Source organism: Pleuronectes platessa, chromosome 3, assembly GCF_947347685.1.
Source record: "Pleuronectes platessa chromosome 3, fPlePla1.1, whole genome shotgun sequence".
NCBI lineage: Eukaryota > Metazoa > Chordata > Actinopteri > Pleuronectiformes > Pleuronectidae > Pleuronectes > Pleuronectes platessa.
The window spans coordinates 7,558,082-7,572,388 of NC_070628.1; the positions used below are offsets into that span (position 1 = coordinate 7,558,082).

At 41.0% G+C, this 14,307-nt stretch overlaps 1 protein-coding gene across 3 annotated transcripts; it reads left to right on the forward strand.

The window, feature by feature from the left end:
* The first annotated feature begins 330 nt into the window (after positions 1-330).
* On the forward strand, positions 331-14,211 carry arfip1 (ADP-ribosylation factor interacting protein 1 (arfaptin 1)). 3 transcript variants are annotated; one of them, XM_053417919.1, is made up of 10 exons: positions 331-556; positions 2,214-2,578; positions 6,623-6,724; positions 7,259-7,367; positions 7,889-7,990; positions 9,458-9,570; positions 9,883-10,104; positions 10,225-10,382; positions 11,241-11,415; positions 11,504-14,211. In XM_053417919.1, exons 2-10 carry the CDS (start codon positions 2,216-2,218, stop codon positions 11,657-11,659), a joined length of 1,500 nt encoding a protein of 499 aa, XP_053273894.1. In that variant the 5' UTR covers positions 331-556; positions 2,214-2,215; the 3' UTR covers positions 11,660-14,211. The 3 variants fall into 3 exon arrangements, with proteins under 3 accessions (XP_053273894.1, XP_053273895.1, XP_053273896.1); XM_053417920.1 differs by lacking the exon at positions 7,889-7,990; XM_053417921.1 differs by lacking the exon at positions 2,214-2,578.
* The last annotated feature ends 96 nt before the right edge of the window (positions 14,212-14,307 follow it).

The window sequence follows — 14,307 nt, forward strand, 5'->3', positions numbered from 1 at the left end:
TGGGGTATCTTTCAAACATGGACTTCTGAAAAGTCACAAAATAATATATAATGTCATTACATTTCGAATTTTTTTGAGGATAAAAAAGGGAAATATTATATAATACATACTATCTCTATCTATCCATTCGTCTGTCCGTCCGTCTCTCTGTCTTTCTGTCTGTCTGTCTGTCCATATATCTCTCTGTCCGTCTGTCTGTCTGTCTGTCTGTCCATCTATCTATCTGTCTGTCTATCCATCCATCAATCTAAGTGCATGCAGCTCCATGAGCCAGCAGGGGGAGCCCGCATGCAGCATATGATGCCGTTCGCCTCGGATGACAGCCGAGGGCCCCCGTACACAGTGGCTCATTCTTCCGGGGTTCGAACAGCGAGTCCGCTGCGTTGCTGCTGGAGAGCGACGCTCCTCCGATGAGAACTTTGTAGTTTTATCCGTGCTAGTGTTTACATAGAAAACAGGCGACACGTCCGGCGGCGCCACGACACCGAGGAGGGACCCATTGGACCGCTGCTAACGGCTAACAGTGCTACAGAGTGAGCCACGGCCGCACAAACAGGTAAAGTTTTTTGGGGGCATCGCCATTTCCTTGTATGCAAAGAGTTGTGCAGCTTTTCGAACAGGGAGAGGACTCCGAACATGTTAAGTTAGCTTTTTTTAACGAAGTCTCCCGTGAGTTGGTCACATTAGCCACGTTAGCTAACAACACGGTCAATGGCTCCTTTAACTCAGATGAGTGGTCGGCGTCAAGCTAACACAGGGAAGGGAAGCCACACGTAGGCTCTGTTGAATGTTTGCAGTACATCCGTGTGTCCTCCATCCTTCAACACTACACCGTGTACTACATTTAACGTACAAGTATCACTAGTACTTCTGGACGACCTGCTCGGTCACGTGACTCTGCAGCAACAGGTAATTCACCTGACATCGCAGTTTTGACTTGTCATGTTCCAGCAGCTGTAAAGTTTTTACACGTGTCAGCTTCCTCTTTACGGTAATTACTCTGTAACCAAGAGATACACTTATTGCCCCGCAGAGAGTGGAAACCCTGAAGGGGCACGTCACTTCCTATTCTCCAAAGTGACTGCAGATATAATACCTGTTGTTACAAATCGATTATTGATGGAAGCTTGAGGTCATCACTTGCACTTTTTAGAGGAACATGTACAGTTTGGGTTCATTTGCAAAGCACAAATTCCAGAAAGCAAACTTTTTTCTTGCTAATTGATCAAAACCTGTTCACTACCACAAAAATGTAAAGCAAACAATAGCAATTTGATGAACACACACATAACACTAGACGGCACATCGATAAGAATGTGTCTTTAAGAGAGAGTTAAAAGAGAATAAGGAGAGGGATTGTTTCAAAGATTGGAAGCCCTCATAGAAAACGCCCGGTCACCTCTGGTCCTCAGCCGGGACTTTGAGAAATGGCCTCAGGATACGACCGGGCCCTTCTGGTGTTCAAGGATCTGAGATGTGCTTAGGTTAGTGGAGTAGAAATAACCAATTTGTGATTTCTTTAATAGTAGCGTCATCATTCTGTTTTCCTTTATGACCCATTTGAGTTTTTTCAGCTCCCTTGCAGATGCTGGGGTTTGTACCACAGCCTCAGTTTGGGTCTCTCTTGCATCATCATTAAAATCTGAGTGGAGCCGCCAAGGATCTGCATTTCTGAATATCAATCAAATAAACATGTTAGTTATTTGCACAATGTAAACCACAGTTAACTTTCCCATCTACTTGTTTGAATCCATTAATGTACGGGTGTGTACAATGATCATTTGTGTCTGGGAATAAGTACTGTGAAGATGTATGATAATCAACACCCAACAGAGAAGAAGTTTTCTAATCAGCTACATTTCTCGATGGACATGTAACTTTCACTGTAATTTTCATGTGCTGTAAAAAAGGAACCAGTATATATGTCATGTCCAAGTACCATTATTAAAAATAGAAAACTGGTCCGACAGGTTAACAACGTTTTTGTTCATCAGCAGCATAGATTTGTTTCTTTGAGGATTCTGATAATACATCCTATGAGCAGTAAGTGTTGTTAAACAGGGATTTATCTTTGAGTAAAGCAGATGCTCAGCTGAATTAATGGATGTAATGATAAACATACTATACATGTACAGGCCTGGGTAGTAGTGCACTAGTAGCAGTCAGCCGGTTCGATTGGACCCATTCACACCCTCCTGTCTGTCTGTTTCCAGGTATGTCTGAAGTTAGTCTTGAGGGTGAATCGGGGAGGACCTCAGCTGAGAACCCTCAGATGGAAAGTGAAGAGACTGACAAGGCAGAGGAGAGCTTGAGTGAGGATGTGAGACAGGAGAGCGTAGACGACAGTAGGGGAAGAGCTTGCACTGATGAGGTGCTGTACGACATCCCGATTGACAGCGGTGAGGAAAATGCAGAAAAGAGTGACGAGGACATTCAGAAGGCGTGCGTGGTGACTCACAGGGAGGCTGATGCTGCACATGAGTCTGTCAGTGTAGACACGGGGGGGCACGGGACAAATCATCATGGTGAAACAGCTGAGGCACCAGAGGAAAGCAGAGATTCGGACACCGAAACAAAGGTGATATTTATCTTCCAGCTTTAGCTTTCTAGCTCTTCCTTGCAGCGCACCTGTTCATGTGGCTGTTGTGATCTTGATATGCTGTGTTGGTGGCGGTCTCTTTTCCTATCAAAGAATGATTGGGTTTGTTCTGATGCTGCATCTGATACATTTAACAACATGAACCTGACTTATAGCTGTGAGGAGTGTGTTTGTATGAGTTTTCCCCTTTTGTTTGTGTTGGTAGCGGTGTTTCAGATTCCATTCTGCTTTGCTGGAGGTTTTAAGAGAGATGGTTGGTGTCGTTGTTGCTCTCGGTGCAGTTGGTGGCTTTCTCACTGATTCTAAGTGTCTGTGATGTTCCGTCTGTGTTTTGGGATATTCTAAGCTTTGCTCAGTTTATTGGCTTTGTATTACGCTGGCTTTCCTGAAAGTTATTTCTTATTTCTATCATTGTATAAAAAAATACACTCACCAAGCACTTTATTAGGAACACCATACTCGACAGTTCCTCCCTTAGCTCTCAAATCAGCCTCAATTCTTCGTGGCATTGCTTCCACAGGATGCTGGAAACGTTCCCTTGACATTCTGGTCCAGATTTGTCAGCTGCACATTCTTCTGTTCTACCACATCCAAAAAACTTTCCTTTGGAGTCAGTTCTGGTGACTGGGGAGACAACTAAAATACAGTGAACTCACTGTCAGGTTCATGAAACCAATACGTGGTGCATTACAACGCCTGCAGTAGCCATTAAAAGATAAAGATGGCAATGAAGTGATGCACATGGTCAGCAATTACACGCAGAGAGGCTGTGGCATTCAAACAATGATTGGTTTATATTAAGTTGCCAAGGAAATATTACACCACCACCAGCCTACACATACGTGCGGTTGATGCCAAATACTGTCTGTGATATGTTTTCCAGTCTTAATTGTCCAGTTTTTGTGAAGCTGGGTCCATTTCAGCTTCAGATTAATGTTCTTGGCTGACCGGAGTAGAACCCGATATGGTCTCCTGCTGTTGCAGCTCATTTTCTCTCAGGTTTTGACATATCTAAGATGCTTTGCTGCTCGCCACAGTTGTAAAGAGTGGTTATCTGAGTCACCCCTGCCTTTCTGTAAACTCCAACCAGTCTGGCTATTCTCATCTGACCTCATCATCACCAAAGTGTTTCTGTCCACAGAGCTGCTCCTCAATGAAGGATATTTCAGACCATTCTGAGCAAAAACTCTTGAAACTCTCCATGAAAATCCCAGATCAGCAGTTTCAGAAACACTCAAATCAGCCCGATCCATCACACCACATTTAGTGACTTTATTCATTGCACCGCTGCACATGTTCCTAATAAAGTGCTCAATGAGTGTATATAGTATGTATTTCTATGATGTATTTGAGACTGACACATTATTTGTTGGTAAGTATACCCTCTTCTACAGCCATATGCTTACCTTGTGTGTAAGTGGAAAAAACACATGATGTAAACAATCCAATCTCCTCATAATAGTTCCTATCTGTACGTTGGGTGTGTACAGAGTCCTTGAACTCTACATGCTAACAGTCACATGGCTGGCAAAGTGAGACGGATTTGGAGTCCTGACTGCACATTCTCAGGCAGTCCCACATTTCTTGTGTTATTGGAACGTGTGACTCCTCAGGCTCGGAGCCCAGAGCCTGTATTGCACAGCAGATTACATACATGTCAAACAGAGATACTCCTTTCTGTGTTTAACCCTGTTCTTTTAATAGCCCTAAATGTAGCAGAGTTGTTATCCAGAACTATCCATTCTGCATTCCACTTCCAACACGTTTGCAGTGAGAATCCAGCTCGGGAGGCAAGATGAGGCTTTTCTTTCTCCTCTTTGGCTGACGCAGATAATTGCACAATTAGCTCATTGTTGTTATCCCTCGATCCCTCCCTCTCACGTCAGGTTAGCTTGTATCCAGGATACTGAACTGCAGGGAATGGCAAACCATGACATGCCATACCTTGCCCTTACATACGCCTGATTAACTTTCAGCCACTCAACCACCTTCCCTGATCCACTGGGCCAACACTGTTAGCAGGCTTTCCTGTGGACTGTTTGCAGATGGTGGGTGGGATCATTTTGGCTCAGGGCCCTGATCATCTGTGGATCCATGACTGAATTAGTTCCATAATGGTTTATGACACTGAAATCTAGATTTGTGGACAGTTATGGTTCAGCTGTAGCTGAATGGAGAAAAAAAACAGGGTTAGCAACCTGCCTTTATTTACACCTTTTTTTTCTTTTTTTTTTAAAGGCATGTAACCAGAGATGTGCCTCTGTCTGACAATCTGTTAAACCTGGTGTCAGAGAGGACTATCAGGCAGGAGTCTGTCTGAGCTGCATTACGTGGGTGGACAAGCCTAGTAGTGCATATCTGAGCTTCCTGCCTGCAGGCAGGCTTCGTGTGGCATTTAAGTATTTATGCCTGACACACGGCGATAGACAAAGTAAAGTCTGTGTTCACTCAGGAGTAAGAATAGGTCTTTTAATCTGAATGATTACTTTGATTATTGGATTTTAGTATCTCAAACATTATGGAACTAATGTAAAAATCTTTATCTTAATACAATAGATGATCATTATATGTTTTCTATTAATTTAACTGTAAAAAAGAAATAATGTTTTGTTCCCCTGTGTATTTACAGCAGTTTGTGGGGTTTACATGTACTAGGATTATTTTATTCTCTCACATTCTATTTTAGAATCAGATGTTTATACCAAGAACTGCAAGGAGTTATATCTTTTGGTAATTTAAGACATAAATGACTAAATTAACCAATTAAATGTGGGAGATTTAACACATTAAAGTATGTGTTAATGATTTAAACACATGATTTAAACTCACTTGTTTACCTGCACAGTGAAACCAGTAAGTTTAGACGAGACCTGGATCCTGTTACCTGGTGATCTGGTAGCTGTTTACATTATTTACACACCGGTTGAGGTCCATAGAGGAAGGATCTGTTTCAAAGGGACTTAAGATTTATTGATCATTAAAATAAAGTAAGGCAATTAAGTAGTGTATTGTTTTCCACATTTAACAGCTTTACATTGTAACTTCCCTTCAAAGCTGACATGCAAAACTCTATAGTGATTAGACAAGTGGCCTAGTTCCCAAGTCCACCGTGATTAGGTCCAAAAGAAGTTCACTGAAAGTAGCACAGCTGTATTTTCAGCTTTCAGCAAACGGGCAGCCGGTTCATTACAGCCTGAACAAAACTCATGTGGTCACAAACTGGTGTCTCCACCCTTTGGCTCGCTAGGAGACAATATGTTAATGTGCAGCTAGCCAGCCACCGTGTCACTGTTACATATTAATCCACAGGGACAGACTGTCCATATGATTTTCAGTTATATTGAAGAGTTGTGTCCTTTTGCAGGCTCCTGTTGCTCAATATTTTTCAAATTAGAACATAAATGACAGAATGAAACATTTTAATGTGACAAGCTCTTACTCAGATATTTGATGTTTAGTTAAATAATCTCACAGCTCTGGAAACTAGAAGACAGTTGAAATTCAGTGTCAGTTGTTTCACAAGAACTACATAGACTGTGAAATGCTGTAATGATGCAACATAACAAACTTAAACCTCACTAAGCCGCTCATCCTGTCTGACAAATGAATGAAAAGAACAATTGAAAGAGGATGGTTTGGCCAGAAGGTACATTTTTGGTGCAAATTGCTGGGATTGGACAATTTAGCTGCAAATCTTAAACTTGAATCTATGTTTTAACAGTATTTTTAGGAATTCTAACCCTAAACAATAACGTTTTTTGTGGTTTCATTGCATCCATATTGATGTTAGGGAGGTAAAACGGACTTCTCTTCAAATCGAGGAGTTTTATACCTTTCCTTCTCAGGATTTATTGGCCCAGACCAATAACTTCCACTGTGGCAGTGTCCACAAGGTGGCAGTCCACAGCCACTTTGTCCTACTAGTGGACCCTGAGTCCTGTTTTCTTAATGGTGAGCTGTCCTCAGGTTGTCAGCAGGAAGGTTTGAGCAATAACCTGCTTCATTTGACCTCCCCCCGTACAGGAAAGCACGATGGCTGAGGAGTCCCATAGAAGCTCAGCCGCTGAGATTCCAGTCACCAGCAATGGAGACCTGGATCAGAGCCCAGAGACAGTATTCCAGAGGGTAAGAGTTTATTAAGAGACTTTTCAGAACGTGTACACTCACAAGCAAAACTTTGAATAGGTCCTGAAGGTCGTCAGGTTGAAAGACTTGCTTGATGTGCTTAACAACAACAGAGACACCTGTGTGTACTCCACACTTAATTAACCGTGCAAGTAACAAGTATGAAAAAAAAAAAAGAGCTTGTCTGCACCAAAGATTTTTTCATTTTTAATTGGCTATATTGTTTTATATACACATTCAGATTACTTCTTTCAAGAATCCGACTGCAGGGATTTTTGGGGCTGATATTAGTGGGTAACAAAATGTCTGATACTGAGCCCCTGTGCCAAAGAAATGTTATTTTGGTTATTATAATCACAAAGAAACAAATATAACCAATATACCGAGCCTATAATATAGAAAACATTTTTTTAAATATAAATATTGGTGGATCACAAATATAGAAAGTTCACCAAACCTTTTCTATGTCATTCCTGAGTGTCTGCACACAACCACCAAACCTGTTAATACAATCCCTGTCTGAACTTTTCATAGGACCCTTACCCCGGTGGCCCTGGGGCTCTCAACCTCTCAGAGTCCTGTGTCTCCTCCAGTAACTTTGCTTCAACAACAGAGGGCATCATTGAATCAGGACCATACAAAGGTAAAAACTCTTCATTTCCATTATGATTGTCTGAGTTTGGTCTCAATTACTTTTTTAAGATGCAGCAGCTCATTGGAAACTCTCAGGTTTTATTTGTTATTTGCTTCATTCAGTGTTTACAGGCCATCTTTTTCCCTGTGGCTCTACATTTTTTTTTATCTGTGTGAAAGGGCCGACATTTGAATTTGTAAAGGTGGACATCCAATTGAAAATAATGAGTTTCCTGTGATCTCCAGGATTTAACCCTGCTTTCCTTTTCATCATCACGCCCTTATTACAAATGCTAATAAAAGTCTCCTCACAGAGCAGCAAGCTGTTGTTGACCATTTTACCACAGGGTTGCCATGGCTATATTCCATGTTGTTTACACAGAACGAGGAAGGCTTTTGTTAATGGAAACAGTCACGCTGAAATATCAATAAAACACACAGGAAATAAACATCAATGACAGATTTCCCCCATACGCTTGTGTAGGAGGGAGACTGACATACTAATGAATCATAACTCTGAATATCTCCCAGGGTCAGCAAGCCTGCCCACGTCTCCCGTGGCACTTGTAGCTCCCAGCTCGGCTGTTGCCGGGCGCCTGGCGCGCTCTTCCAGCGATAGTCAGGCTGAGCAAGGTACCCGCAGGAGTATGAACGAGATGATACTGAATCATCTGCACACTAAATTAACCCCAATCCACGGGACCTTTCTCGGTTTCTTACCTTCTCCTTGTTCCCACAGGCTGCGCTACATTCAGAATCAAACCTGTCCTCTCCCCCTTTCTCGTTTAATGGCTCTGCAAATGTTGCCATTGCATAAATCTGGGCTAATAGAAGTAGTTTGTCTGCTTTGCACTTGCTAATTTTAAGTGTTTATATTCTCCTTAGAGTCATTTTTCTAAGATCTAGACATCACTATTTCTAGATTTAATGCCTCAAAACATTTTCTTGGCTTAGAAAGAAAACTGCTTTCACGATTAATCTCATTGGGTTTTCCTGCTTGCAACCTTTGTCCTCGCAAAAGTTGGCCCCCATAGTTCGGCTCTGTGGAGAACCGAAACTGACTTAATGTGGTAAAAGGTTGCACCAATTTTCCTTGACCAATGTCTGATAAATATATGGATATTGTCCTGTGTTGGTAACACAAAACTTAACTGGAAACACTGGTTGCTAAACACATGCTATACAGTCTGTCTAACCCTTCAGGGTAGATCTTATTAATCATTATCCGTTGTATGCTTCATATCACTATAGCATCCCTATATAACCCACATAGCTGAGGAGTTTAAGGTTTAGCTTAGTAGACTTGAGCTTTGGTGGAGGGCTTTGACAAGCAAATACAACAAATTGAATTCGGTACGTTTTTAGTTTAGATTGTTTGACACTGTGAGAAAAGACACTGACTGATTAATAAACAACTAATTATCTAGATAAATGTGGTCCAGCCTAATGAAGAGAAGCATTAGTTTGTCCACTGTAAGCATCAATTTGTTGAAGCTAAAATTACAGCTTTTTATATTTATTATTAAACAGTAAACGTCTTGTATTGATGTAGTAACTTTACAGTCTTATATCAACCACTCAAAGCATTTAGCCATTCACACACACATTCATACATTTCTATACGCAGTGCTCCTCACCATTCACAAACTGCCAGCACAATCGTCAGGGCAATCTATGTGTTTGGTGTCTTGCCCGTGGACACCTCACCATGCAGACTGGAGGAGTCGGGATCGAACCAGAAGTTCGCTACGCATTTTCTTTCAGATAAACTTTACCTACAGTTCGTCAGTTTCCGGACTCCATCTCTTTCCCTCTGTGCCCAAAAGTTTTGCTGCAATTGTTAGTACATTCAAAGTGTGTTATTGTGACTAATTATATTCTCATTTTGATTGGAATAATCCCACATGTCCCTTGGGTTCTCTAATTCCTTTTTAATTTGTTCTGTGTGGAAGTTTCCGTGTCAACAAGACAACCCTAATGACACTGTTTTTTGATAATACCTTGAAATGTACTTCCCTAACCTCCACCACAGGCTTTCTATCTTTCAAATCCTGTAACTGAATCGCTAACTAAATGAATGAATGACTTTTAATTGTCCAGGCGCAATGAATGCACAGCCAAACGTTGGAGCCCTGGTCCTTTCAGATGACTTAAAGAACCCAGCCATGGAAAAACTGGACCTAGTGAGAAAGTGGAGCATCAACACTTATAAAGTAAACCTCCCTGTCCTTGATTTATTTTTATGTCCCTCCTTCATTCTGCTGCTCTTCTCAGCCTTGGCCTCACTCTTTATCTTCTCTCAGTCAAGTAGGAAGTTGACAGACAAAGTGAATTATATCTGAAACTGACAACTGCGTTAACTGATATCTTGTCTTAGACTTTGTTATTTGTTACAGCCTGTTCTTTTGATATATTCTTTCTTCAGTCTCCTCCTTCTCTCTTGAGTCAAATACAAACTCCCCACAGTCACCCACAGTATTCTAAAATGTTAGCGTGTGTGTTAATCAGCCTGCTTTCCCCTGCAGTGTACCAGGCAGATCCTGTCAGAGAAGTTGGGTCGGGGCTCGAGGACCGTCGACCTGGAGCTGGAGGCTCAGATTGAAGTCCTTCGTGACAACAAGAGAAAGTACCAGAATGTGATAAGGCTGGCTCAGACGCTGGCCAATCAGCTGTCCCAGATAATGCAGACCCAGAGGCAGCTGGGCGACGCCTTCGCTGACCTCAGCCTCAAGTCTCCAGAACTCCATGTGAGCCTATATCTACTGATGCATTAATACGTAAACATTAATCTTGTTTCGTGATGGGTGATGTTCACAAAGTTGTATTAACCTCTAATACTTCTGTTCATGTTTGATTGTGTTTTTCAGGAGGAGTTTGGTTTCAATGCTGAAACCCAAAAGCTTTTGTCCAAAAATGGAGAGAACCTGCTGGGTGCCATCACCTTCTTCATCGCCAGTGTGAACACACTCGTGGACAAAACAATCGACGACACCATGATTACTATCAAACAGTATGAAGTAGCCAGGTAACATGCACAATTATGCTTTTAACTTTATAGAACCGTTTCTTCCAGCTGTGCTTGATCAAAGAAACGCCAATCAAACTTAAATCGACCTTGATTAATTACATTTTTCGTTTACTTCGGGGCAAAGCAACAAGCTGTTAAAACAGCACTCGCAAATCATCTTTATAAAGGTGATGAATGTGGCTGCAACCAGTCCACACATCAGCAGACAACAGAATAACATTAAGTCCTTCAGAGGAGTGTTTGTTTTCTGCTGAAGTATAAAAGTTCAATATTTATTCTCGCTTTCACTCTTTTTTGGGCTTTTTGGCTAAATTATTTTTTCCCCAGTTAGTTGACAACTCTGTTTCTACCTTGTGATGCTAGACAGGTGTTGTACACTAAATTTTTTGCTTATTCTCTAAAACATCTGCCATCTCTGATTAATAAAACTGATGAGAGCAGAGAAACTGAATTTAAAAAAGGAAAATGTCACAACAAGACTAAAACAACGAGCTGAATAACATTAAAATGCTCAGTAAAACTAAGAGGAACTGCAGAGTCAGGTGATAATTCACCATGAGCAACATTTTCCCTTTACACATTGTTAATATGTGAATAGGAATTGACTTTCCATAGTCACAACAATGTAAAACGTCTTGTGGATATAAAATATATATTATAAATAATATAACTTGTGGACTGGAGCTGGGCTGCAGAGGTTACACAATTAGTCCATGGTAAATTTCTGGTGACCTTGCACTTTCTTATGTCTTGGGGGTTTGGCAACACTTCTCTGTGTGTCTTTACATATTGTGATGTAAACACACACGCAGACACACATAGTTCTGATGGTGTTAAATGATGTCACTTCCCCAGAGTTGAGTACGACGCGTACCGCACAGATTTGGAGGAGCTGAATTTGGGGCCCCGTGATGCCATCACAATGCCCAAGATCGAGCTGTCGCAGCAGCAGTTCCAGCTCCACCGTGAGAAGTACGAGAGGATGCGAGAGGATGTCGCCGTCAAGCTTAAGTTCCTGGAAGAGAACAAGGTCAGCTAGAGCCTAAAATCTGTATATAATCTTCATTAAAGTTAAATCTCCTCATATCTCTCTTTTTCCTTCCCCGGCTCCCTAACAGGTGAAGGTATTGCACAACCAGCTCATCTTGTTCCACAATGCCATAGCTGCATACTACGCTGGAAACCAACAGCAGCTGGAACAGACACTCAAGCAGTTCCACATCAAGTTGAAAATGCCAGGTGGGGACAGTCCATCTTGGCTGGAAGAGCACTAATCACTCCTTTCAAAGCCACAGTGGCTCAGAATGGGGTTTTGACAGGAAATGTCAAGTTGTACAAAGCAAACGACAGGAGACCCTCTTCTACAACTACAACTCTACAGCTGTCTTTTGAAATCTCTGAATTGTAAATCTTTTAACAAAACAAAAAAAAATTACACAATCTGTTTTACTCTTGTTCTTAAACAATTCTTCTCAGCTGTACATGTTTTTCAAATCATAGGAAATGCACTTTTATACTGTTTGACTAACAAAAATGCGTTGAACAGGAGTTGCTGCAGTAAACACATCCGGAAACTGTTCATTGTCTTTTGTATTCCAGCTTATGAATGTTGTGTCCCAGCACGGCAGACATGCTGGTTCTGTACGGGCAGCTACAAGATTAACATCGTCTGCCCGTTATATTCACATTATCAACATCCCTCTCACCAGCAGACTGAGATGAGGATGCATGCTTTACCAAGGAAGATTACCTACTCTCGACGTTAGATTTTCCTTGACACATGTTGTGATAAATGGGGGGGGAAATGCATTCAGAAGTCTGGATCATGCAAATGCAAACTGATCATCTTTACAAGCAAACACAGAATAAAGTGATAGTTTGACATTTTGGGGAAATATGCCTATTCTCTTTCTTCTGCGTAGAATCAACAGCATCTCATGCTCGTCATTGAAAGGTTCAGTGTGTAAGATTTAGGTGAAAGGGATCTATTGGTAAAATTATCCAAGTGATGTTTTCCCTTGTGCGTTTCATCTAAATTGTACAATTGTTTTCTTTACTCTAGAATGGAGCCTTTATATTTAAATACTTTATATTTACATCAGGGTCCTCTCTACAGAGGCCGCCATGTTTTTTTACAGTAGTCCAAACAGGACAAACTAAACACCTTTTTTTTGAGTTTTTAACAACTGAAGGCTACCACAGGTTCTCCTCCATGTTTGGAAGGGAAGGGTGAGGTCAGGGGTGTTCAGCTGCAACATGCAACACCACCACTAGATGTCACTTAAGTCTACACACTGAACCTTTAATGAAAGCCAGCCCCTGGTTTGTTAGGATTAGCTTAGCATAAAGAATGAAAACAGCTATTCTGACTCTGTCCCAAGGTTAAAAAACATCTCCCTACCCTCTAACTGACACTAATACAAAAACCAAAGTGTGTAAAAAAAACAAGTTGTGGTTTTATGTGGGGCAGGGGGTTGTACCTTAGGACAGAGGCGGGCAAACAGTTTCCCTGTTTCCAGTCTTCATGCTAAGCTAAGCTAACAGACAGAGTTATGGACTAAGATTTAGAAATTTCCCAAATTGTCAAACTCTTGCTTTTAAATTAAGATTTAAAAGTTTGGCCGTTAAATAATAAATGTAACTTGTTATATGATCATGAGCCTCTTCATACATGGCATTAACATGTGTCACAGGAAAAAAAGGTCCAATGCACCCAAGTGATGTATTGACAACCGATGGTTCAGATGAATTAGGGGTGGGATGGGACGCGTTCAGGGACTGTTTTCTAAATTGTGCATTGTAATTCTTTCATGTTTTGGCAGACTAGACATTGGGAGTGAAATGCTGCCCCCCGTGGTTAAAAACAGGAACAAATTCAGTCTTTGCGAACAGAAGTGACTTGTATATAGAGTGGAGACATGTTGTCACAAATTCCCTATTTTCATACGACTGAACTAGTGTGTTGAATCTCCTCAATTCCTTAGAAAGTGGAGAACCAGCCTTACGTGAGGAAACGTGCCTTGAATTCATGGATTAGTTCCGCTCCTCTCCTTCATGCTAACTCGTAAACAGGCACCGTCACTACCAGTTTTCAGGACCAACTCTCGATGGAAGAGAATGGACCAAACATACACTCCAATGATATATTTAAAGCCTATATCACATCAAAACACTCCATATGAAAAATAAATGATAGCTGTGTTTTGTTTTTAATAGGAAACGCTCCATTAACTGTAGAAAGTCAGAATCTATTTGATGAAATGCTGTTTCTTAAGTCATTCATCCGTATTGGGCACATGCACATTTATACATTTAAGACTAATTACAACAAAAACTTGTAAGAACTGTTTGATATGTAAGGTGTGAACCAAATTACAAATAACCTGTAAACTTTAAAAGACCAGCATCCTTTGCCTGTGCTGCTGACGGTTTCCTTCATTGGGCTTTATAAAAGTATATTTTTCAAAGGGGACATCATATCCTCACTTTGTTGATTTGTACTTTTACTACGGCTCACTGTAGCAGTGTGAGAGTGTGAACTTTGGAAAAAAAATCTCTTGTTTCCTGGAAATAGGTGGATATATATATATATATATATTTGTAATTTTCTCTATTTTTCCTTGAGTGTGTAGTCATTGACCAATGCAGCCGTTTGTTCTTTGTTTCTTTCTTTTTCTTCCTGAAGACCCACAGAATGATCCACTTGTACTGTTGTGTACTTTTGGATCTCTACCTTTGTAATAATGAAACATTAACAATTGGAAAGTTTAAAAAGATTCAGAATGAGGTGTAACTTTGGGGAAAATAAAGAGTTTCTTTTCTTCAAGTGTCTCCAGAGTTTTGTTTCGTTGGGTTTTCAGTAGCTTGAAAGAGACATCCAGGGGCCAACAAAGAAATATGAATCAAGGGATATTTAAAGTTG

Coding starts and splice junctions, on each gene's coding strand:
- arfip1 (XM_053417919.1), top strand. CDS start 2,216: ATGTCTGAAGTTAGTCTTGAGGGTGAATCGGGGAGGACCTCAGCTGAG. Junction 6,725..7,258: donor CAGAGACAGTATTCCAGAGG/GTAAGAGTTTAT, acceptor AACTTTTCATAG/GACCCTTACCCCGGTGGCCC. Junction 7,991..9,457: donor CGATAGTCAGGCTGAGCAAG/GTACCCGCAGGA, acceptor TTAATTGTCCAG/GCGCAATGAATGCACAGCCA.